General features: G+C 37.6%; 1 protein-coding gene across 13 annotated transcripts in view; it reads left to right on the top strand.

Moving 5' to 3' along the window:
- Nucleotides 1–25,495, top strand: part of RIC8B (RIC8 guanine nucleotide exchange factor B) — a 115,323-nt gene that overhangs the window by 86,047 nt on the left and 3,781 nt on the right. For 3 of the 13 annotated variants that reach the window (XM_017540887.2, XM_017540895.2, XM_037742991.1), the window contains 2 exons: nt 606–750; nt 10,928–11,047. In XM_017540887.2, the coding sequence (XP_017396376.1) occupies nt 606–750; nt 10,928–11,047 (265 nt within the window). Of the gene's footprint in view, nt 1–605; nt 751–10,927; nt 11,048–13,148; nt 13,288–14,589; nt 14,677–15,679; nt 18,353–18,998; nt 19,961–25,495 lie in introns of those variants that run through there. The other 10 variants (XM_017540947.2, XM_037742990.1, XR_005202272.1 and 7 more) reach the window with 9 other exon arrangements.

The raw sequence follows: 25,495 nt of genomic DNA on the forward strand, positions 1-25,495 counted from the left end.
AGCCATTATTGAAATCCTACCAGTTTAACTCCTCCGTCTACCTTCTTAATGGGCTTCACATGCTTATATATTTTTGCTGACTTTTTATTTAAAAAAAGCAGCAAGTTATTGCCTATTCTATTTGCTAATATCCTTCCTTAAGTTTTCTTATTTCTTATGCCCTTTTCTTCCAGTTCCAACAAAGAATGAGAGAAATACTTTACATTATGTGCCATATTGCTAAAATCACAATCTGACTTTCACTCTCTCTAGTTTCTTATTATTTCTCCAAAACTGGATTTTCAAATAGTAAGATCTGAAATCAGAAACTTAAAGCATGACACTTACCAAAGGCCTGGCAGTCACAGAGGCCCCACTCTTGCCATAAAGGGTGTTCAGAACAGCTCTGTTTTGGTTTCTGATACCTCAAAAAAGGCTCTTAGTCTCCAGAGCCTATGGGAAAATTTCTAAGTAGTTCAGTGTAACCACTACCACATTTTGATGATCTCTCAATTTAAAGTTTGCTGCCATAGTGTATGTATTTAACCTTCCTGTGTTGGTGAGTGATTGGTGATGATGATTAAGACCCAAGGATTCCTATCTAAAACCCTATTCTGTTTTTGCAGTGGATAGTCTGCTGAAATATACTGGCTATGGGAATGCTGCAGGACTGTTGGCGGCCAGGGGCCTCTTGGCTGGAGGAAGAGGAGATAATTGGTACTCAGAGGATGAGGACACAGACACTGAAGAATACAAAAATGCAAAACCAAAGTATAGTATCAATTTTCTTTTCACCTAACTATGGCTCTGCCTTTGAGTTGGTTATTTGCCTTTCACTTCCTTTGTCTTTCATTTTCCAAGTGTTTCTTTTCTCTTGTGGATTTGGAAGCTTTCCATTTAATGGTGTTTTTAGAGGCAGTTTCATAGCTAGTGCCTTAGTGACTGACTTCAAGTGATTGAAGAAGGCTAATAATGCAAGAAATGTTCTGCTGCATGATATTTTCAACATGCTTATTCTCTTTTCCTAAGTACTAAGAGAGCTGGTGTTTAGGTTGTAGTGAAAAGGTGTTATTGCTTACTATTTGCTTTCCTTTCCATAGGTTGAGATTTTTTAAGGTATAACCAAGACCACATATTTAAGTTAATTATTTGATGCCTCAGTATTTCTCAGACATCTAGATGTAGGATCTGATCTTCCCCCTTGCATAAAAGCCTTTATAAGTCAATAAAATAGTGCAACAAGACACATTAATACAAAAAGAAAAGAAGTCTGGCTTCACAGTGAATTTTAATCAAACAAACATATAGAGAATCATCTTACAACAGATATATTGGTGCACTGAGTAGGCAAACCAGAGACTCTATGAAGTCTTCTCTGAGTCAGTGCTTACAAATTAAGGACATTATAATTATTCTCTTTTATCCCAAGATAAGCCGCCTCTTCTTCCTCCTGTTCCCTCTCCATCCTTTCCATCCCACTCGTAACCCTCAACCTGTGTGAACTCTTAGTTTCCGCTTATTAGGAGTTATTTGAGCTACATTTTTTCTGGGTTCCATTTGAAGATTTCCATCTGAAAATTGGAAAGGCTTGCCCTTTCCTTTTGGCATGGTGACATTGACATGCTGTGCTTTCTGCTGGCCGTCTTCTAGAGTGTGATGTGGATCATGCAGTAGTTGATCGAGGATAGACAATATTTATCTGCAAAATTTGATCATTTTAAAAAACATATATTGTGCCTTGTTGACATGAAAGTAATGGGTTGTCAGAAGGTGAAAGAAATGATCAGTCCCCAATTAGACAGGACATACATGGCCTGTTTCTTGGCAAATCAGGTCTGAGTAGGTAGTGTTACTTTTAGCATCCCCAATGCCATCAGCCTCAGCAGGATCTTATAGAGTGTCTCCTAGAAATAAAGGCTTTTGGGGGAAAAAGCTGGCAATGACTCTAAGCACTATTTTCTTAAGACTGCCACCATTTAGACATTATCAATTGGTTATCTCTGACAAGTATTTGAAGCTAAATTAGAGAAATTGTGCTCCTTTCTTTATCTAATTATAGAAGTCATCATTCTGAATTAGCCTTACTAGCTTTTTTCATTCTACAAACTATATTATCAGTTTAATATTGATCTCTTGATCTGAGCTATTAAAATATACCACTTGAGAAATCTCATATTTCTAAATGAAAGTAGAAATTATATGAGACATTTCTTATATCCCAGGGTGTGTGGACACATTCAGCTATGACAGAAAACCCATGAGTACTCATGGATGGTTGATATCTTTGCATCTCAATGCATATTGTTAATTTTGTTTAGTATTGTCATATATATACCAAGCACCAGAATGCTACTATAACAAGAGGAAAATAGAATTGTGTTACACTGTGGAAATGATGTTAGATTTCAGAAAGTATCTTTTGTTGAAATGAACAGCCATGATTAGTATTGTTACTGTCTTGGCTTTTTGTCATAGAAAGTTTCTGTACTTAAGCCTTACATCCCTAATTACAATCTTCAGCCTTTGGACTTTGCTTATAATAGTCATAGGAATTGTGTGTTTGTGTATTCAGAATAGTCACCATTGTGAAATTTTGTTGTATTTTTTAAACATTGCTCATTATAAATGTGTTTTTTTCAAGAAGCGTCACATCGTCTCCCTTCAGATAGATTTGCATCTGTCTTTCTCTTAAATTTTCCTTCTTTAAAGTGAAAGAGTATGGTGAGATATTTAATGTTACTTTAAAATATTTGTTCAAATGATTCCCATGGAAGTGGTGGCAAACAAAGTACTTTGCAAGCAGGAGTACCCTTTGTACTCTGCAGAGTGATCCACAGAACTCAAAGAACTTGTTTCCTAAAAATTGTAAAAAATTTTTTACCAATCAAGCTTATAAAGTTAGCATCTGAAAGGATTATTTACTCCTTTACCCCTGATTACCATTCACCAGTCAGAGTTCCCAAGATCTCAGTCTGCTTTTCTCGTGATGCATTTATTCACAACAGTTGCTACTATTGGCAGAAGCAGAGAACTTACTCTTCATCCAGTTGGCCCTAGTCCAATTGTCAAAACTTTAAGTGGATTCTGATTAATGCACCAAGGTAACCTGTAATCCTTTACTGGAATCTGAAACCAAGAATTGTATGGAGCTTACATTCAGGCTATGGGAGACAGTTAATATCACAACAAAGCTTTTTGTGTCAAAATAAATGTATTTAATGGACTGGAAATGGCTTTCTGCAATTAGCACACTTAGAGAAAATACACTCATAGAATTGAGTTACATGCCACATAAATTTTTGCTGTATGTATAGCCAGTTTTGTTGAAAGTTTTCATATAAACTTTGGTCCGGTATCAAAGGGAAACCAAATTCTTAAATTCTAACTTTTATACCTGTTTCTCTTATGCCTCTGAGAATGGAGGTCCCTTGACTATAAAGGTGATATAACTGGATGGCACGGTTTGTACATTATTCTAGATATCAGTTGAAAGATGTGTGTCTAATGACATTTGGCTCCTTTTAGACGAGTGGCTTTCACAGGGTGCACAGGCATCTAGAGGCCTAAAGAGGTGTCTTTAAAAAACTGCTTTGTGGATAGGAGGAACAGATGGCCAAAAGTGAGCAAAACCCTAGGGAACCTCCTTGTATACTTAACACACCACACTAGTTCATAATCAGTTCCAGAAGCTTAAAATCATTATACGGATGAACTCGGGTGTTTCCTCTACTTGACCACATTTTTCTCAGCTGTAGCTGTGCCACCAGCTGTACAAACAGTTTCTTCAGCACAAGGCAAGATACATTTTATTTGTCAAGATTTTGCTATCTGCTTCAGTCAAGTCTTTTTATAGTTGTCTTATTATATTGGGCTTTATAAATTTGTTTTTAATATTAAATATTTCTTGAAGTAGGTGACTCAGAAACCAGGACATGAAGATTTTTCTCTTTGCCCAGTTTGGGCTGTGATGATGTATTTATGTAAAACAGCATTTCTAGGAACTAGAACCTATTACTGGAAGCAGTCATAAAACACATCTAAATTCAGAGTTCTAAAAGACCAGAGGTGAAAGAGGCCTAGTATATTAGCTTAACTACAGTACTGAGCTTTGCTCCAGTGTTTATTTGCTGTAGTTTCATAATCGTCAGTTTTCTGTATCCTTTGTGTCAAGGTTATTACTCTTAAACAGCCTGACATGGGAAACATTTGAAAAACACTATAATTTAAAAAGGCATTTTGAAGCCTTTTTTGTTTTATTGCCTAGATGCAATTTGGTATACCTGTGTATATATATATATATATATATATATATGTGTGTGTGTGTGTGTGTGTGTGTGTGTGTGTGTGTATATGTGTGTGTGTGTATATGTGTGTATATATATATATATTCAGTATGTGTATATTTATGTTGGCTAATACATGGTAGATACATAGTAAATATCAGATAAGTAAATGAAAGAATGGCACCATGTTACACTACTTCTGTCCATTGCCAAAGTAATGCGAAAACCTGAATTAGGATGTAGTTTCATAATTTATGCTACTTCTTTTATGGAGAATCAGTGTGTCATTTATACAATAATTCTCAATGAAGGTTACATATGCATCTTCATAGTAAGGATTTGACTGAATAGAGTAACTTACCCCCTGGATCATCTGAGGCCTTCTGTGTTGCCTGTTTCTCTGCAAGTGGTTCCCTAACTCCAGTAACGATAGCTAGTATTTACTGAGTGCTTAATATGTGCCAGGCACTTTTCTAAGAACTTGACAAATACTGTCTAATATAACCTTCACAACAACTCTTTGAGGTAGAATTAATCTCATTTTACAGATGAGAAAACTAAATGCAGTTAATCAAGTAATTTGTCCAGAGCAAACATCTCCTAAGTGGTCAGGTGGCCTGACTCTAGAGGTTGTGGTTTTTGGGAATTTTGTTGTTTTTTGAGGCAGGAAAAGCAAGTTGTATTGTGCCCTTCACTCAGCCTTTTTACTTTGGGGATAAAATATGTAACATCAAATTTACCATTTTAGTCAGTTTTAAGTGAATAAATTTGTAGCATTAAGTACACTTACACTGTTGCGCAACCATCACCACTATCTCGCCTCAGAACTTTTTCCTTGTCCCCAGTGAAACTGTACCCATTCCCCTCCTTCTAGCTCCTGGTAACCACCATTTTACTTTCTGTCTCTATGGAATCTAAGACTCTCTATAAGTCGAATCATAGACAATATTTCTCCTTTTGTGACTGGCTAGTGTCACTTAGAATAATGTCTTTAAGATTCATGTTGTGGCACATGTCAAAGTTTCCTTCCTTTTTAAGGCTGAATAATATTCCATTGTGTGTATATACATTACATATATACCTTTTGGTTGTTGTGAATAATGCTGCCGAACATGTGTGTACCAATATCTGTCAAGTCCCTACTTTCAGTTCTCTTGCGTATATGCCCAGAAGTGCAGTATCACGTGGTGGATAGTTCTTGGGTTTAATTTTGTTGCCAAACGGCCATAACATTTTACATATCAGCTGCACCATTTTATATCCCCACCTGCAGTGTACAGGGATTCCCTTTTCTCCACATCCTCACAACATTTATTTTCTGGGGTTGTCTTTGTGATTTTTAATAATAGCCATCCTAATGGATGTGAAGTCAGAGCTTATTTTAACTTCTACTATATTCTGTTTCAAAGCCAATCAGAGAGAGAAATGAGTTTGCCCCTCAGATAGCTTCCATGTTCTCAGAGCATTTATTATCTTTCTTTGATATAACCAAATCAGAAAATGAAGAAAATGTATGTGTATACCCCCTATATCCTTGAAAACACAAAAATCCATTTGATTCATTCTAAATTGGTAAATATTCACATACATCTGACAGGTAGTTCTGGTCCTGTCTTCATAATGCATTCTGAATCTGATTACCCTTTTTATTTGCCATTGCTGCTACCACTCTGGTCCGAGCTAAAATCTCTCTCTCTAGATCATTTTAGTAGCCTTCTCACTGGTCTTGTTACTTCTACCTTTGTTCCTCTTCATGTCAGTGTGATCCTTATAATATGTAAATCAGACTAGTCAACTGTTCAGAAGTCTACAGTAGGTCAGTCAGAGTCCTTGAAGTGGTATACTTGCACCCTTTCTTGCTATGCTATTGCCACACTGACCTCTTCACTATGTCAGGTACTGCAGACACTTTCCTGCCCGAGGCCTGTTGACTGCTGTTCCTTCTACCTGGAATGTCTGTCCTCCAGATAGCTGCCATATCTTATTCCCTCACCTCCTTCAAATCTTCACTCAGGTATCACCTGTTCTGTGCCCTTGTTAACACTCCTGCCTTTACCACTCCGCCTCATACTTGTTTTCATTGCCCTTTTCTTCTCACAGTGCTTATCACCTTCTGACGTTCCATATAACTTACTTATTCATTAGGTCTGTTTTCTCCTCTAAAAAATAAGCTCCATGAGGGAAGGGTTTTTTTGTTTTGTTTTGTTTTTTTTGGTCTGTTTTTGTTCATATAGATGTGCCCAGCACGCAGTAAGCAATCAGTAAATTTTTGTTGAATGAATTTTTTGAGTCAGTCAGCCCCTCCTCGGCATTAAGTTACCAAGATAATTGAGTTCTCGTCCCTCATCAAGCTCCACATCTAGTTGAGGAATAGGACCCAGGGAATAGAATTCAAAAAAAAATTCAGATACGGTAAAAAATTTTTTGTTCTTTATATTGTTTTTGGGAGAGCCATATATATATTCTGGGGTCCCGCCCCCCCCACCCCTCTGCCAAAAGATGTTTTTAGCTTCATTTGCATATAACATCTCCTTTGCCACCCATCCGTCCCCTTCTTTCCTGGTCTTGACTTACAAAACGCCTTTTCCTAAAAACCCTGATCCCTTTTGTAGAGGTTGCAAATTGTCTGGATTTAGCCCACAAGTATGTTTTGTTTGGTTTGCCCCATGTACTATTGGTTATTTGGTGTTTATGCTTTTTTGTTTTACACAGTGCTTCTTGATGTAATTACCAACATTTTAAATTCAGCTATTTTAGATGCAAATCTTGATTTCTGACCTTTGAAAAATTAGAAGTTCTGGTAACATAGGGCCTGCATTCTATGTGGCAACTAGTTGAGTTGAGTAGCTGTGGTCCCCGTCATACGAGGCATAAGCTTATTTGGTTTGACAGCTTATCCTGTTCACTTATCTTGACAGCTCCTGCAGGTTGACTTTAGAGTTCCTTTTTAAATCAGAATGCTTTGAATCAATTTAAGCCACACATTGTAGAGATTGAAGTTAATTTTCATGTAGCTGAATGAACATTTAATGGATCTTTTTTGTGAAATGACCTAGTTCTGTGGATGTTGGCCAAAGGTAGCAAAAATTTGAAGAAAGAGCAAAAGACTTGAAATACAGTTCAGGTTTTATACATGTGTTCATTTGTCCATACCTTTTTAGTGTGTCTTAATCCTTTTGTCTTCAGGCCCATAGCTGCTGTCAGTTCATGTAATAGTCCTATACAATATTCATGATGAAATACCACAGATAAGAGTTTAGACACTTCTTGTCACCTAATTGGAAGTCATAAATAATAGAACTGAAGTGCTATGAAAATGGGACAGGGGAGCAGAGACAAGGTGGAAGAGATCGTGATAATTACCCAATAAAATGTCCACCACAATTAGGGTCCTTAAAGCTTTTTAAGACTCCAAGTTTTGGAATAAAATAAAAGTAACGCCAGAATTTCGTAGTGTTAAGATCTTGAAACCTGGACTGTGGCGTCTCAGACTATACTATTTGAGGTTGTAAAGGTGTCAGGTATTTTGTTCCATCAAAAGTAACCTATTTTATGAACTCTCACATCTTTGTTGTCATGGTGACTATTACTTGTTTTCTCTTCCTTTCTGGGTAACTGCATGAGACTCTGGTGTGAAGTGGGGAGCGGGAGAAGAGATAGTGTTCGTCTGCCTTCTGCCACAGTACGTTGGCATTTTCCCCATAGGAGAGTGGTACACTGTACTTCAGTGCCCTAACTTGTGTTTTCTGTGGCTTCGTTTACATTCTTCTGAAGATCCAGGGGGAAAATGTCTTTTTAAAGAAAAAATGAAACCCAAATCCCTAGAGTGACTTTGGGGGGTTTAAATGTCTTACTCCATGGGCAAAAAATGAGTTCTTATTCTGTAAGAATGAATTTCTGGCTCCTGCTTTTATACTCAGATAGCAAAGAATTGTGTTACTTCAGTAGCTAATTTCAGAGCAAACCATTATATCATTTTAGCAGCCAGGGGACTTGAGGTCAGCTTATGGAAAACAGACTTCATTTCCACTAAGCTCTAAAGTAAACCAAGAAAAACATCAAATTGTGTCCTAATCTAGGAATTAATATAATGACTTTGTATGCTGTGGTGCCCATAATACCACAGTTTACCAGTGTGTCCTCCTGACATATTTTTTCCCTGAAGCATATGATCGTGTGTGCAAAGTCATTATATCCTAAAACTGTGTACAGGCCTGATTTTTCAAATCACAGCTCCACTGAATTGGAAGAGAGAAGCTATCTCTCAAGAGGCAAATAAGCATGACCTACATAGTTAATACATCTACCTTCCCTTATACTTCCTTCTAAGGCCCGATTTTCTTTGCTTGGGAAGTGGTATTTATCTATATTAAGCACATCTATTTATAAGACTAGTTGTTTTTCTAATTTAACAGGTGGCAGAAAAGAAACCAGTGAAAAGAGATGTCTTGTTATATGCCTGAGTAAATAATGGATGGGTGGTGGAATTGTATTTTCAGTGTGGCATCTGGATACATCTCCATAGTTCTCAGAAGCCTTGTCTGGGTCTGCTTTGTTCTTGACTTTTAGGAAATACGATGGCCCATTCAGCATTTTTGTTGATGGCCTCTAACTGGAGGCCTTTTTCTCTTCTATGATCACCTGTAAAAAGGAGAGAAAATAGTAGCACACAATGGGTGTCCAGAGCAAGCACTGTGGACACACACACACACACACACACACACAGATTTAGTTGGTCTAATGTGAGGCCCAAGCTTTTTAAAAATTTTCTCAAGTGATTCTAATGTACAGCCAAGGCTAGGAATAGATGACAAGGCTATGGGTTTTCAGGTTGTCCTAGAACCTGTGAAAGTGCCTTAAGAGAAAACAAGTGGGTAGCGGACAGATAAAGGGACTCTAGGCTCCCATCTCCTTGACTATTTCCATCCCCTTTTTGCCTGAGCAATTCACTTTTGTCTGTTTTATATATTGGGTTTCTAATGGGTGAAAAAAGTTTTTTAAGCATTGCTCTAGATATAGGTCTTATGCAAGAATGGCAAGATAGGTTTTAAATCAGGTTTTCAAGGATAGTGAGCATTGACTCCTTCCATAAGAATATGTATGTCTTGCAGCCTCTGAGGAAGGTAGAAAAAGAAAAGAAAATCTAACAGTCATAGATAACAGTACATGGTAAGCTAGTCTTTACCCCAAATGAGAAAAGCCCTGGTCAGTAAAGAAAGTAACTTGCCCAAGCAAAAGTCTCAAACAGGTTGCAAGCTGGCCACCAGAAGATTTAATTAATCACTGTGTCTCTGTCTTGGCCAGTATTTATTTATTTATTTATTTTGACTCAGGACTGTTTTCCAGTTGATTCCAATCTCCCAACGCTCCACATTGTGTGTATTTGACCTACTTACTTGCTTATCTTAACTGGCTCCTGAAAGCATTTGTGTTCATAGACATTAGAAAGCAATTTATTAGCAATTCCTATTTGCAGGATATTTAATTTGATCATTAAAAACAAACTATCGGCTGGGCACCATGGCTCATGCCTGTAATCCCAGCACTTTAGGAAGCTGAGGCGGGAGGATCACTTGAGCTCAGGAGTTTGGGAACAGCTGGGCCAATATGGCAAAACCCTGTCTTTACTAAAAATACAAAAGTTAGCCAGGTGTGGTTACATGTGCCTGTAATCCCAGCTACTTGGGAGGCTGAGGCAGGAGGATCACTTGAACCTGGGAGGCCGAGGTTGCAGTGAGCTGAGATGGTGCCATTGTACTCCAACCTGGGTGACAGAGCGAGACTCCATCAAAAAAAACAAAACAAAAAACAAACTATCTGTACTTGGCTACTATAAGATACTGTAATCTCTTGTCTGCTTCTCTAGAAAAATGTTTGTTGTAGATATTTAGGAGGCATTGAAAGAGTTATCTTTTTTTTCTTCACCTCAAAAAAAATATATGGCTTTTTTCTAAGAGAATAGTTTGTTTGGTATTATAGTCTCATACAAAGTTTATGTAAGGTATTCATTTTAAGTACTGCATTAAATCTATTTCCGGAAAGCCAGGGTGATATACCTGTCTCTTGGTAGGCTAGATTTTATTCCTTTTTTTAAATCTAGGCCAGATCAAACCTAATTAAAATTGTTCTTCTGCTTTATCTTTTATTATTTAAACATCCATTGCCCTCTGTGGTCTCACTAATGGACTAATTTCCTGAGATTATAAATTGGCATGCTTTCATTTCCAGATTGCAGCCTGTCATCATTTTTCCAATTTTTTTGTATGTTTTATGCTGTATCACCAAATGGATTTCCTCATTTCTTCTTTCCTGAAATCATATGTCCCCTTAGAATTAATGGATAAATTGTGCATCCATGGATATTCATCCTAACGGCACTAATCAAATTTTGTATTTTTAAAAAGCAACCATGCATTAAAAAAAAAAAGTTGGCAAGACAGTTTTCGTTTTTTAATAAAAGTAACTATAGTCAATTTCCCAAAGCAAATTAGTAGAAAAGTCCATTTAAAAAAATTCCTATATCAGTTCTATATCATAAAATTGAAATTATTGCCAATTTTTTGGCTATTATACTCTTTCTTATTATCACTTACAAGTTGGACCAGAAAAGTATAGAAAGAGCATAATTTTAAAACATACAGCATAACTTTTTTTTCTTTTTGTAGCATTAATCTTATCACTGGTCATTTAGAGGAACCAATGCCAAACCCCATAGATGAAATGACAGAAGAACAAAAAGAATATGAAGCCATGAAACTTGTCAACATGCTTGATAAACTTTCCAGGTATTGTATTCCCATCCATTTTTGCTTGGTTTCTAAAAATGGTCTATTTCTTTGTCTCTCTCACCGAGAGTTACCATAGAACAGCAACTCTGGAAATCCATGTTGATTGGAATAAGGTGGCCCAGGCAGCAGTTCAGATATCTCTTGGCTACCATGGTTTTTCTACATGTGCCGCTTCTGGATGTTCATTCCTAAACATTTAAATTCTCAAAGCTAAGATAGTAACTACCAGAGCACTGTAATATTTAACCAACTAACCTCCCTGTCTTCAAAAAGATGCTGTGAGTTAGATTCAGTGATTTTGCTGCTGCTTGTATTTTTGTTTTAGCCTGTTTTAGCTTTTGTTTCAAATCATGATGCTTTTGTTTTTGTTTTTTGTTTTTTGGTTTTTTTTTTTTCATTTTTGATGTGTAAGTTTGCAATTATGCCTTTTTGGGTTGCTGCTGAAACCAAGAATTCTAAAATGTCATGCACCCAATGAGAAAAAGTGAAAAGAAATAGCTCAAATGAAGGATTTTCTGAAAATAGGGACTTGTATTAATTAGGAGTTCTAACAAAAACAAAACAAAACAAAAAAACTCCCCTCCCCTCTTGCTTTACACCTCCTTCCCCTCCAAAAATAACCAGTTTTGAAAGTAATTAAATCAAATGTATACTAATCAACAACTAGTCATCTTGGAGGAGTTATTAGAAAATAATTCCTTTCATACTTGGCTGAATCGCTCTATTTTCCAGTCATACATTGAATCACTATCTTCTTTAAGCCATCTTGAATGAATGCTTCTGTGTGTTGGTGGCAATTGCCACTTAAAGATGAATTTCTTCTGGCCATCTCCTTTTTCACAGTAACTACATAAAGGCTAGTATCCATCAGTCAAAAGAAGGCGCCATTGGAATGGAAAAGCCAGAAAGCCAACCATGAAAGGGAAAAGGTAGAATACAGAAACAAGCAGAGATTAAGGGCACAGCAGAGGCTTAGGGTAGAAATGGACAAGAACAAAAGACTGACATGGGGAGTGTGACAAGTTTGGATATTTATCCAGCCGCAGAGTATGATGCTGGTAATGTGGTAGAGGTTGTTTAGTAGTAAATAGCTTAATTATCTTTAAAGCTAATATGACGAGAACTCAGTAACTTCCACCTAGCCATTTTAAATTTTCATCCTTTCTCAAGATGGTTAGAATTTACAGCTAACTGACCATGCTCACAATCTTCAAAAGACATTGTTGCCTGTTTGCAAATTACATTTTCCATACCTTCGTATAGAACAGACATGTTCCTTCCCAGAGGAATTAATAGTCACAGAGAAGATATTGATAGAGCAAACCTATAGGAGGCAGAATAAGTTTGAAATGAATATATAAGAATGTATGTTTAGCTGCTTCCAGAAGGAGTTGATGTAGCTAATGAAACACAGTGATGATATAAGAACAACAGGATAAGAACCAACAGAGTCGGGCCAGGCGCGGTGGCTGACGCCTGTAGTCTCAGCACTTTGGGAGGCCAAGGCAGGCGGATCACCTAAGGTCAGGAGTTCGAGACCAACCTGATCAACATGGAGAAACCCTGTTCTCTACTAAAAATACAAAATTACCCAGGTGTGGTGGTGCATGCCTGTAATCCCAGCTACTTGGGAGGCTGAGGCAAGAGAATTGCTTGAACCCAGGAGGCGGAGATTGTGGTGAGCCAAGATTACGTCATTACACTCCAGCCTGGGCAAACAAGAGTGAAACTCAGTCTCAAAAAAAAAAAAAAATGTACCAACAGAATCCGTCTGGTAGAAACCTGACAGGAAGTATCAGCAAGGACCTGAGTAGAACATATTAGTGTGTTAGGACAGTAAACCAGTTGCATAAATAATACATTCTGACCAACAACATGAGTTTTTAAAGGTTAACACAAATACTACTTAACTGGCCCATCTACCCTGGATGAGTAAACTCCAAGATAGGAAAATGGGAGATAAGGAAAATAACTGCCTAAGACTATGCAATATAATCCACATACTTGGTTTACTAATAGAGACACTGCCATTTCACAAGGCATCTCTATCACAGGCACAGAAAACAAAGGTGCTAGGTCCTTCTCCTTTTAATCTCAGGGGAATCCACATATTATAGAAGCTGTCAACAAATGTACAAACGTCAAGTCTGAAATAACCAAGCTTCCACCTGATTTAAACTATGCCTCAAAGAAGATGCCTACTTATCTGGAAATACCCAGCAGATGCCCAGCTGAAGGTGACACTGATTTTTGCATGTGTAAAGCAGAGCAAATATGTCTTATGTTGGCTTTGATGGTACCAATTTTGTCATTAAAGTTGAAGCAAAAGGCACCTTGAGAATAGTTCTAAATCATACAGAATTTTTGCATGACGTGTGGTGGGTGTTTTACATTGTCTGCCTTCGTGTGCTTTCTAACATTTGCTCTCACTAAATACAATCAATGACAAAACTGTATAAAGATCAGCAGTGGGCATTCCAAAGCAGTAATGCAAAGAATGAAGCCATTCTTTATGCGTCTTACATGTCTTTTGTGCTGTATTCCTCATTAGTCTTAAGTTTCTTCTCTTTTTTCACTTTTTTTTGAGGTAAAAAAGATGCCATAAAGCCAAAATAGACTGAACTCAGTACAATTCAGGGAACACTGACTAAGCAGCTACTCTCTGCAAGGCATTGTGCTAGAAAGCTGAGGAAGATTCCGAGGCGAATGTGACAGTCTCTGCCTTTGGAAAACTCACATTCTAGTGGAAGAAATGACTGCAGTCTAGTCTAGAATACAAAGTAGAAGGAAGTAATGACAAAATGAGGTCTATGTTGAACTGTAAGCACGCAGGAAAAGGATTAGTTCATTCTGTATGGATGATTCAGGGACTGTTTCACAGGAAAGCTAGCATTTATGCTGATCCTAGAATTTTGAGGTATTTGATAGAAAAATGACCATTCATTCCAGGTAGAGAGAAATTTAATCTTGTTAATAAGTCTTGTATAGTCACATACTACTTATTTCTTCTAAATAGCTCAGGTTGTTTTGCCATTATTTGATTAATATAGTATGTTATCAGGTTTCTCATTGGGGGAAGCAAGTACCAAAGAATTGCCCACAGCATTTCCAAGCTAATGACTGATAATTCATTTCCTTTTAACAGTTTGTAAAACCGTTTCACATACATTCTCTTTCTGCCTTAATTTTTTTAAAAAATGAGACTAGGCCTTCATTTTCCAGAACTCAAGACCTTTGCTCTGTCCACTGTGCTACTGTGTCTCTCTGTTACAGTAAGTGTTTGCCGGAACACTTCCTAATCACCCTGTCAGCATTGTACTATTGGTTAGTTCCCTTCCTTTTACTCTTGGCTGTTCTGCATTCAACCAAGTCTTTATTGTGCTAATAGTGTACCATAGCTTTGTCTGATTAACTTTCCTTCTCAAAAATGAAATCATGTTCTCCTGCACCTGAATTGAAAGGCATGTGAGTAAAGGATAGGGTTGGAGGTGATGTGGCCAATGAATGGACACTAGACACTTCCTTTTTTCCATCCATAGGAGAGCAGATGTGAAGGACCTGCACCAGGATGGTGGTTAGCAACAGTGGCCCGTGCCAAAGCACTTACCAAAGTGATGATGACTAAGGTTGGTCATGCCAAATACTGTTACTAAGCCTGGTGTAGGGTATAGAGGTTATTCACTACCAAAATTGTAAAACCACCAATGTAAAAGCTAAAATTACATTTCTATTTTGCCTCCATGCTGGACATAGCCACTGCCTCAAGGAGCTCACCACTTTAGCAGCTTTCTCTTACCTAGATTTTCAAAGATACTGGAGAGATTAGTGCTCAGATACTTTCTTCCTGTTGAATACCAGCTGACTTAAGAGTTTTCCAAGTGATTTTTTTTTTTTAGTGTAAAGATTATATTTGTGACAGATGTAGATAAGGGGATTGGAGGTGCACCTGGAGGTCTAAAGAGTGAAAAGAATCTGAACCCTATAAATCCCATCATGTCTAGCTAGTACAGTGCCTTGTACCCCGTGATTTCCACAGTATGTGATGATAAAACGATGAAAATAGCTGATCCCCAAATTTGAAGGTCAGATTTTTGCTTTCAAATACCAACATGGTTTAAGACTTTGTATATTTGTCAGTTCCATTTCTTAGCCAGATGTCATAAAATTCAGGGCCGGAAAGGAATTCCATAAAGTATTTTGGGCCATGATTGGCTTATTTAAATATTGGGATCCATAATTCTTTTAATATAGAATAACTGTAATGTTTATCAAACATAAACATTAAGCCCTGAGGCATGAAATTATAGAAAGCCTCCTTTGACATTTTTAATATGAGGGTAGAGATGGAAAAGCAGATGAAATTTGCCTGCCTCTTCACCTCGTCTTTCCTTCCCTGACTTCAGAAAAAATAAGCCCCTGCAACTCTAGCAGGAGATCTGAATGGGAATTGTGTGGTTACAGCTAGTCCACTGTGGCTAATACATTTTCATTTGCCTTAGCTATTGTACACAATTTGTATATAATAGTGGTGCCTCCTCTAGGAAAGGGGAGAGAGCATTGATTGGCTTAAGCTTAAACTAACAAAGGGAAATAATATTTCAAATTACATTTTTTCCTAATCCTTTTTAGTTTCTAAATTGGAACCAGACCTAGTTAATCTTCTGCTTATCCTTACCCCATCACTGTCTAACAGGGTACATTGCCTTTTTGCTTATATATTCTGCCATCAAAATCTGTTTTAAAATTTATATTAATGAAAGATAATTGTTCTACCATTTCTTCCTTTTCTTACTCCTTAGCCAATAAGTGTTTTGCTTTCCTTTTTTGCTGGTCACCGTGTACTATTTAGAACATGACTTTTATAATAAGTGCAGGTACAGATACAGGATTAGTTCCCTTTAATCAAAAGATTAATTTTAAACTTACTAAGGCTGAAACAGGTAGTTTATAACTGAAAAATAACATAGTTTTTTCTTATAAATAAATTATTTTACTCTCCTCACAAAAATATCAACAACTGTGTTTATACCTCCCTTTGTGATAAAGTTAGTGAAGGAAATGCTTTTCAGGCACATTTCACAAACATGATGTAATTTTTAGAGCATTGTAAGATCTGTTGTAGATATGAAAATATAAAGATCCTGTTTTCATCAGAAAATTCTGTAGATCTACCCTGTCCAGTATGGTAACCACTAGCTGTATATGACTATTGAGCACTTGAAATGTGGTTAGTCCAAAATGGGATACCCTATCAGTGTAAAATACTCAGCACAAAAATGTAAAATATCTCATTGTTTAATATGGATTATATATGGGAATATTTTTGCTACATTGGGTTAAATAAAATATTAAAATTAATTTTACCTATTTTTCAATGTGGCTACTAGAACATTTAAGAGTACATATATTTGGCTTACATTGTGGCTTACATTATATTTCTATTAGACAGTGCTGTTATACCTCATTTAAATACACTATAAGATTGCTTGGAAGTTGAAATAAGAGGACTTGGATCCAGCTATATTAATATATCCTTAAGGTCAGGGGATGATTAATTCGAGAAGCTTGATATTGTCTATCCTTAGGTTTGGGAGATGTTTCCAATGGCTAGACACCTTTAAGTAGGATACAAGGCTACCTTTATATTGCCTAATTGTAATCATTGTTCTTTAGCTCTGTAGTGGGAATAACTATTTTGAGCTCTTGGTTAAAGTACTGTCTGAAATGGCTTTTGACTAGCAGAGAAACATCAAATAAGAATCATCTCCACTGACTGTTGGCTCTCTTAGTTCTCCTCATTCTTTAACTTTTAAGTCTTCCTAATTGGGAAGAGCATTAAGAACTTCTGTTTCTGCTACTTTATTCAACAGTGTCAGTTGGCATGCCCACCTCTTATTAATATTTATTTTGTTAATTTGGACAACAGAATAGAAAAATTATGTAAATAAATTACCAAGAAATAATTTTTAAAACCACTTAGAGATAAAACTGAACTTTATTCTTTCAGTACTATACCTTACCTCTCTTTCTGTATATTTTCTTAACCATGTTGTTTACTGTGAGGTGGGTAGCAGATTTTTAGAAACTTTGCATGTGATCTAACAGAAATGAGAACAATGACAAAAGACTAATATTTATATAGTGCTTTAAGGTTTAAAAAATGCTTCCATATATGTTATCCCCATTGATTATTAAAATAGCCCTGTAAATTAAGTAGGGTCAGAGGTATTTTTTTAAGGATTAAATGCACCAAAGATTAAGTGACTAATCCAAGTTCAGTTATCAGTCTTGAGACTACAGATTGCATGCTATTGTGAAAATTACCAACAGCTCTTAAAAGTTGTCAGTCTAATTATTTTTAAGTAAGACATTCTAAATTTTAAATCAATGAAAAGCACAAAAGACAGATAGTAAGCATATTTACCTTAGAAGAGAACTAAGATTTCGAGGACGTGCATTACTGCTTTTTCATTCTATAGTTGAGCTCTTTGCAAGTATCAGGTCAAATGCTAAATAGCTTATGTTTTAAAAAACAAAGCTTTATGAAGGAAGCAAGTAAAATTTCTATGATTCTATGTTAATACAAAGTTTTTAAATTGTTTTAAAAAGAGAATGATTATGGCTCTTCTGACAAATCCTTCTTATACATGTGATCACATTAATAAAACCTAACTTATAAAAGGCTTCTGTATGGGACTGTTTACCAAGCTTGGTCAACCTGCAGCCCAGGATTCCTTTGAATGCCACCCAACACTAATTAATTAACTTTCTTAAAACATTATGAAATGTTTTTGCATTTTTTAAAGCTTATCAGATATCATTAGTATTAAGTGTATTTTATGTGTGGCCCAAGGCAATTCTTCTTTTTCCAGTGTGGCCCAGGAAAGCCAAAAGATTGGACACCCCTGGTTTAGACAATTACCAATTACAAGACATGGTAATGTGGGGACAGTATGCCATATCCATTTGTCTCGGGTAACAGTATTTTTAGGTGGCATATTTTACTTTCCCAATTGTACCCAATCCTGAAGCACAATGATGAGGGCTGAGGGTAGGATCTCAGAATCGTCTTTGAAAGATGTAGCCTAGACCTCAAATTTGCTATGGAAAAGCTGCCATACTCATTCCTACTGAGTCAGTGGCTTAGTGAAAGATCAGTATAACCAGTCAGCACTAGGAAGTCATTAGATGAAAGATGAAGGACTAGAGTTAAAGCCCAAAGGACAATTTCACAGTATCTAACCGAACATGTTAACCAGTCCAAAGGTTATATTATTTCTGTGAGAAAGAGGTAAAAACATTTATAAGAATATCACAAGTTATTGAGAAACCCGTTATACTTCAGTGGATTATGAACTATTCCAGTAATGCTGAAATCTTGATACACTCCCAAACTTTGGACTTTTAACAAAGAACTACAGAGCTTCCTTCTCAGGGCTATCACAGGCTCCATTCTAACAGGCATTTTTTGAAAAGCTCTATGTTAATTAAAATGCTTTATTTATATACTAATTTCTCATCCCATCTTTCAAATGTGAAAAGGAATTAAATATGAAATGGCTAATTTAAAATGTCAGGATTTCTTTTTTCCAAGCCAACCTTACATTAAGAGCAGGAATCCTGTGCCTAAGAAATGGTTCCCAATTATCCTCTCGTGGGTTTTGTTATACATTGTACAGAAGTCAACAAAACAAGTATGTAACAGAACCTGCCTAAATAGCAGCTGCCCTCATTAAAAACAGAGAATTAATCAGGGGGTGACTGAAGGAAGCAGTGCCTCATATGTTTCCCCCCCTTTTCTTCTTTTCTAATCATAGAACAAAATATGTTACATAAAAGGATCAGAACTATTATGCAGTACTCAATTAGAGGGAGGTGAATAGGTCTCTAACATGCTGTTTTATCAAAAGAGCAGACTGGTGTTTGCATGACTGTTGTTTCATTACAGACCCTGTCATTAATTCCATGTGTCAATACTGCCCTGTAGTACACAGAGCAGACAAGAAAGAAGAGCCCTTGAAAACAAGGGAATGATTTTTGAGTCGTTATCAAGCTAAGTGGCAAGCGGGAAGCTGAAACTCGTATAGGTAAATTCGAAGGGACTCTTGGGAGATCTGCAAGTGGGAAACAAGAATGCATTTTATCAACTGCTTAATTATGTCCTGTTTTTCAACAAGTACACTTGAATTGAATGTTTTGTTTATACTGCACAAAACCATGTGCTGTGGGCAAGAGTATTCTCTTGCTTTCAGGTCAAGTAAGGTGTTTTATACACATACATGTCTGACCTATTCTATAATGTGCAATTGGGTATGTTAGTATCTGAACCCCAATATTGCACTGTCATTTTTGGGGGAAAGTCATATAGGAACCAGAAGCCCTAAAAAGTGGGACCTTCTCTAAGGTTCTGAGCAATTATATGAGCCCAGGCATCCCAGAGTATACCATACTTTCAGGGAAATGGTGGCTCAGGAAAATGTTAAAATATATCTGGAAAAAAAAAAAACAGACCAGAATATTTTGAATATGATGTAAATTTCATAATCTCCCATCCCTAAATCTTTAAGAAAGTATTTTTTTGGTTTCCATTAGCAGTCCCAAGGGTTAGGCTGGGGCAAAATAGGGTTTCGTTTCTTGGACGTGCTTTATCTGTGTCCTCTTGCCTGGCCAAGCCCTTATAGATTATGGTTCCTTATCGTTTAGTAAGATCAAATTTCTAAATGATGTTTCGTTCCAGTTGAACATTCTTGGAGGCTTATCTCTTCCCTGGCCAGATGCCTGATCAGATGAGAAGCCCGCCATGATACTGTCACAGTGCCTAGAATGGGCTCTTTATCCAGTAGACATCACTGTACTTTTTGATACGAGGGCAGTCTTAACTTGTGTTAAGGCCTGTGTGTAGCATTGAAGGTAAGTATGAAGGAGTTGTTGCTATGTGAATATCTTAATCCTGATACACATTTCAATATACAGTATCTCCCTTTTACCATAATATACATATATTTGACACATAGCCATCCTTTTCAGATAGGACCTTGAGAATTTAGGACCAGTAACTCTTTATGCAATGGCCTGCTTATTGAGGGCCATGATTGAATTTGGATCCTTTTTTGTAGCATTTGCTGTTGCTTTGGTTTTCCTTTGTAATCATTTTAATCATATGCTGGTAGTCTTGCAGAAAGGGTTCGTGGTCTTGGTGTATGTCTGTGACAATTTAGTAGGATGCTGTGTTTTAAGTTTAGAATATCTGCATTAGAAACAAAGGCTTAGTAATAATGAGTTTGAGTATCTTTACAAACCTAGCAGCTTTTAAAATAGATCAAAATTATTTCATAGCTCAATACTTAGCATCTTGAAATTAGTATAGAATATTGGGGATCATCTTGTCCAACCACTCACTTTATAGATGGGGAGACTCAAGCCCAGAGAGGCAAGTGACCTGCCCAAGGACACCTAGCAAGTTAGTGGAACATCTGAGACCAGAATCTAGATCTTCTGATGCCCCATATGGAAGAAGCCCATCTATACCAGTTAGTGGTTGGGAATTCCAGGCTGTATGGTGAAAAGGGGGCTTGACTTCTGCTGAAATGTCAGAATGCCTGATGATATTAATTCATCAGGGAAATAATTACAGTTAAAATAGTATGAGCATGATTCCTAATGAATGGTCTCTACCATTCTCCATTTATGCCACATTTACTGAGCACCTGCTGTGTGCTGTGTTCTATACTAGATACTGACAAATCACAGCCTGAGAAGACATGGACTCTGCCCTCAAGTTGCTCCCAGTCTAGTAGAGAACAAGAAATCTCTGGAAAGCATTCTACAGAATTTCCTGTGGAATGTCAATCCTGTTTCTAATCCTGTAAATCTTGGTGATGAAGATGGAACTTTACCCAGAGATTTAGCTTTTCTCTTCATGGTCTAGTCATTAGGAGTCCCATTAGACACCATACCTTTTCTCTTCAGGAAAATGAAAGATAATATCAAGCACAAATAAATTTCATTCACAAACACTTATTGAGGATCTGCTATCTGCAAGGCACTGTGCTAGACACATAGGGATATGAAAATAGAATAATTAAAGCATAGACATTCTCTTTAAAATATCAGAGCAGTAGTATTTCATAGCTTTCAAACTTTGTAATGACAATTATTTTAAATATCCTTAGAAGTGGGGGGTGGGGGTGGTGCTCTTGAAATTGAAAACAATACCACCTTTGTTCTCAAGTCCAGATTTGTCAGCCTGGGATTCAAGGTCTCCATTCAGATCCTCTTTTATACCTCGTATCTCTTTTGAGTTTTTTTTTTCCTTTACCTCAGCTGAGCCAGCCTGCTTGCCAGTCCCTGCACACAACTAACTCTTGCTTCTGTGCCTCTGCTTGACTAATTCTTCTGCTACTGGGATTCCTTTCTCCCTGTGAATCCATGTCCATCACTGCCATTACAGTCTGGCCCCTGAGTCCACCTACTGCAGGGAGCCTGTGGTCAGCATCCCTGTCTCCTCCTGTGTCCCTCCCACATGTGCATAGCCCATATAACTGGTGAAGGAATACTTCTGTGGTGTTCATTAAAGCTTCCCATTCTCTGTCCACATCATGCTGATCTAGATACAATAGATTGCAAATGAAATAGTCTGAGATTATAATTGAAACAGTCCAATATAACCAGATCATTTACCAAGCCTTTTAGGAGTGAGTCTCTGTATCAGATATTTCATTTTTGATATTTGTGGGCTGCTAGTTGAAGGATAGAGGAAGAAGATTAGTAAAGTTAGGATGGGGGTATGAATAAGCCTTGGATCCATAAGAACAAACAGTCACACATCTGTAAATGATCCTCTCCTACTCCCAGACAGGACAAGAAATCTCCTTTAAACCAATTTCAAATACAGTAAGGGTGTGTTGACAAATTTTCAAGTTTAAGGAAAGCAGGGCTCTGCCTGTTAATCATCTCAAGCTTGTTGATCTGCTGTTCTGTAATTCTTTCAATATTGTTTAATGTGTGTGTGTTTTATCTTCTGAACTGACTAAAAGCTTCTTGAGGACAGGGACCATGTCTTTTATTTACCTCTGCATATTCTTCCCCCACTTAATTCCTAACTAGCATGGGAAAACCTTCTGTAAGCACCTAAGGACAGGAACTGCAATTTGTGGGTTCTAATTACACTCCAGACTAATGTTATACTACACACTTTGTATGTATTATAGCCTTTTGCCCTCATCACAACTTAGTGTGAATTATGTGTTCCTGTCCTAATGCTACAGATAAGGAAAATGGAATCCATCGAGTTCATGGTCTTACAGCTAGTGACTGGTGGATCCAGAATTAGAGCACAGGTCCATCTGACTCCAAAACCTATATGTGCTTTCCACTATACCACGATAATAACAACAAATATTTGTTCTTCACAATTCACCGCTCTTTGGTCTACATTATTATTATTACTCCTCCTCCTCCTCCTGTTACTCCTTACGTCTTCACTAGTCAGTAGGTACAGCCAGGATTATCATGACCCCCATTTTACTGGTAGGGAAACTGAGACTCAGAGGCTTGCCCAAGATCACACCAGCTGGTAAGTGGAGGAGAATCAGGACTTCAAACAGACTTCCTGACTCCAGATCTTTTGTTTCTTTCTATGACATCACTTTGCGGCCTTAATTCATTTGCACAGTTCATGACTGTATGGCCAGTTTTCACTGACGCTTGTCCTACAGAAGTGTCAATGATCCCAGGCATTGCATAGAGCCATGTGGAAAATAAAATTCATGCCTTCAGAGGAGCTTCCGTTTTAATGAGGGTTGATACAAAGCACCCAGAAAGTAGACACTTAAAAATAGTTTACAAGAAAGAATTAAAATACGGGGCCCATTGTTCCACAGTGAAATCATAATTTGGCCATAAAATTAATATTTTAAATTGTTTCCATAATTGGATTAGGGAGCAGGAATAAAGCTGATAAACTTCTTTGAAAATGTTCCTCCTGGGTTTAGATGAGAAAGTGCTAGATACTTCATACCAGTTAGTAGCTAGCCCCAGAATCATCTTTTTATCAAAGAGATGCAATAGTGTTAGTCTCAGGAGTGATGGTATATCCACCCAACAATTTACCACTCGATAGACTCTCTCTAGTCCCATCTGCCAATCCTACTTTTACCTGTCCCTACCCCACACTTCGTTGTGCCCTCAGTGTTTCATTCCTAGCAGGTTCTCCCTCTTCTCCTTTTGTATCAGTTGTTAATATGTAGTGTCCAATATCACAAAGTCCTCTAGCATAATCAGAACTAGGAATTTAAAATACAGATATGTAATTATGTCAGTGCTAGAGAGAAGTTTTAATGGAAACAGATTGTTTCTAGCTGTCCACTGAACATTTCAACCTGGTTGTCATGTAGGTATGTTCTTCAGGTCCTAAAATATGTGAGCATCTTCCCACCAAATCTCCATCTCCTATGTCCTGGCCCCAGTGAATAGAATCACCATCCACTTGGTCATCAGAGCTGGAACAACAGGAACTCTCTACTTACTACTCTTCTTCACCAACCCCTTGTCCTACCAGTGAGTCGTGACATCTACCTCAGAAATGTTGCCTTTTCTTCCCACAACCTCAGATTTCATCCAGCTCTGTCTCCTTTCCCACACACTATTATCATGAACCCTAATGACTTGTCCATCTGCCACCAATTCCCATGTGTCTGTCATGCTGTGCCAGAGGTACCTTCTTATAAAACAATCCTAATCAAACACTCTTTACAGGGTAAAATCTAAACTCCTTATTGTGGCATTTAAGACATTTTTTACTATTGCATCCCAAACTACCCTCGCAGCCTTACCTCCTGCCCCTCCTTCATCGAACCTCCCAATTCCCCAAACACTGGGCCCTTTCCCAGCTTCATGAGAGCACAGAGAAAAGATGAGCTGACACAATCCAAAAAGGTCTACAGAATCACATAAGTCAGTGGGGCCATTCAGAGCTCTTTACAGTCTCCTTTGTCTGAAATGCTCTGTGCCCTCTGCCTAGTGAAGGACCAGTTACTGATCCCTCACTTGGCATTGCCTCCCCCAGGCAGCTTGGTCAGTACTTCATCTCAGGAGCTGCCACAGTTCTTTGTGCATAATTCTCTGACAGCATTTACCCCATTATGCTCCAAATGATTTTTTTTATAGTTTTGTTTTGCCTGCTCCTCAAAGGCAGGAGGTATACCCCATCTTCCTTTTCTTCTTAGTATGTGACATAGTTCCTGTCACATAGTAACTGAACAGATGTTGAAGACATGAACTCAGTGTGCTCCTCCAATGCAGTTAGGGCAATAATCCAGATGTAGTGGGCTGCAAAGATTACTGGACTAGGATTCAGGAGACCCATGTCCCAGGTCCAGCCCTGCCACTAGATAAGTGACCTTGGGTGAGTCATTCAGTCTCCTTTATTAAAAAGGGGGTTGGACTAAATGATCTGTAAGACCCCTTCCAACTTAAAGTTCTATGATTCTGACCCCATTTCTTGGATTGGGAAACATATTTCCTCCCTCATAATGTTCAGGAGCCTCAACTTAGCCTGACAGATGTTCACATTCCCCAAACAAAATTTTCAGACACTTCAAAGTAGTCTACTGGAGCTAGTCAGAGCTCTTCATTAGGCTCCTGTTGGCTTATCCATTGACCACTGAGCTGTTCTCACTCCTCCCCAGGAGGTTTCACTGTGTCTGTAACACCATTACACTACTATGTGGCTGCACCTTCCCAGGAGGGAGCCCTTCTTTCTGCTGGCCTAAGGGACAACTGTGAGGAGGGAGTCATTTCCCTTCCATCCAGATCCCACCAACATTATAGCTGCTGCCATGTGGATTTTTGGTTATGGACATGTTTTTTTTGGGGGGGTGTAATGCCCATTTCTGTGATAAATAAGTTTTAAGCAGTTCATGGGGCTCTTCAAGGCCACTCTTAAGTGCACCGCTGACCTTTTTAGGGATGGGAGGACTGAAGTTAGCAACTCAACAGGTACATTCACCATAATCTCCATGTAATAAATAAGAGCCTATGAAAAGATTAAATAAATCTTTCCTAATGCTTTTTGATTGGCTTAATCAATAATTAATCATCTTTAGATGAGGCTGTAACTTGTGGAGTAGATATAATTGGATTAGCGGAAAAGCTGCAGTTGGGGAGCTTTGAAGAGATTAAAATGGCTGTCAATCCCATAATTAAACTGCCACAAACAAAAGCAATGGTGTTTTTTAAAAAGGAGGAGGAGGAAAGAAAAGAGTGAAAGAGAAAGAAGGAAAGAAAAGTCGGGGAGAGAGTTGGGGAAGGCCAACTAATTTGAAATGAATCAACAAGTACTTAGTATCACTAGAGATAGAGGCAAAATCAAAACGACAGATTTATTCCATTGAATGAAGTGTGTGCATATCAAATCAGCCATTTAATTGTATGCTCCAACCACTG

The sequence above is a fragment of the Cebus imitator genome, unplaced genomic scaffold (genome assembly GCF_001604975.1).
Source record: "Cebus imitator isolate Cc_AM_T3 unplaced genomic scaffold, Cebus_imitator-1.0 Scaffold8, whole genome shotgun sequence".
Classification (NCBI taxonomy): Eukaryota; Metazoa; Chordata; class Mammalia; order Primates; family Cebidae; genus Cebus; species Cebus imitator.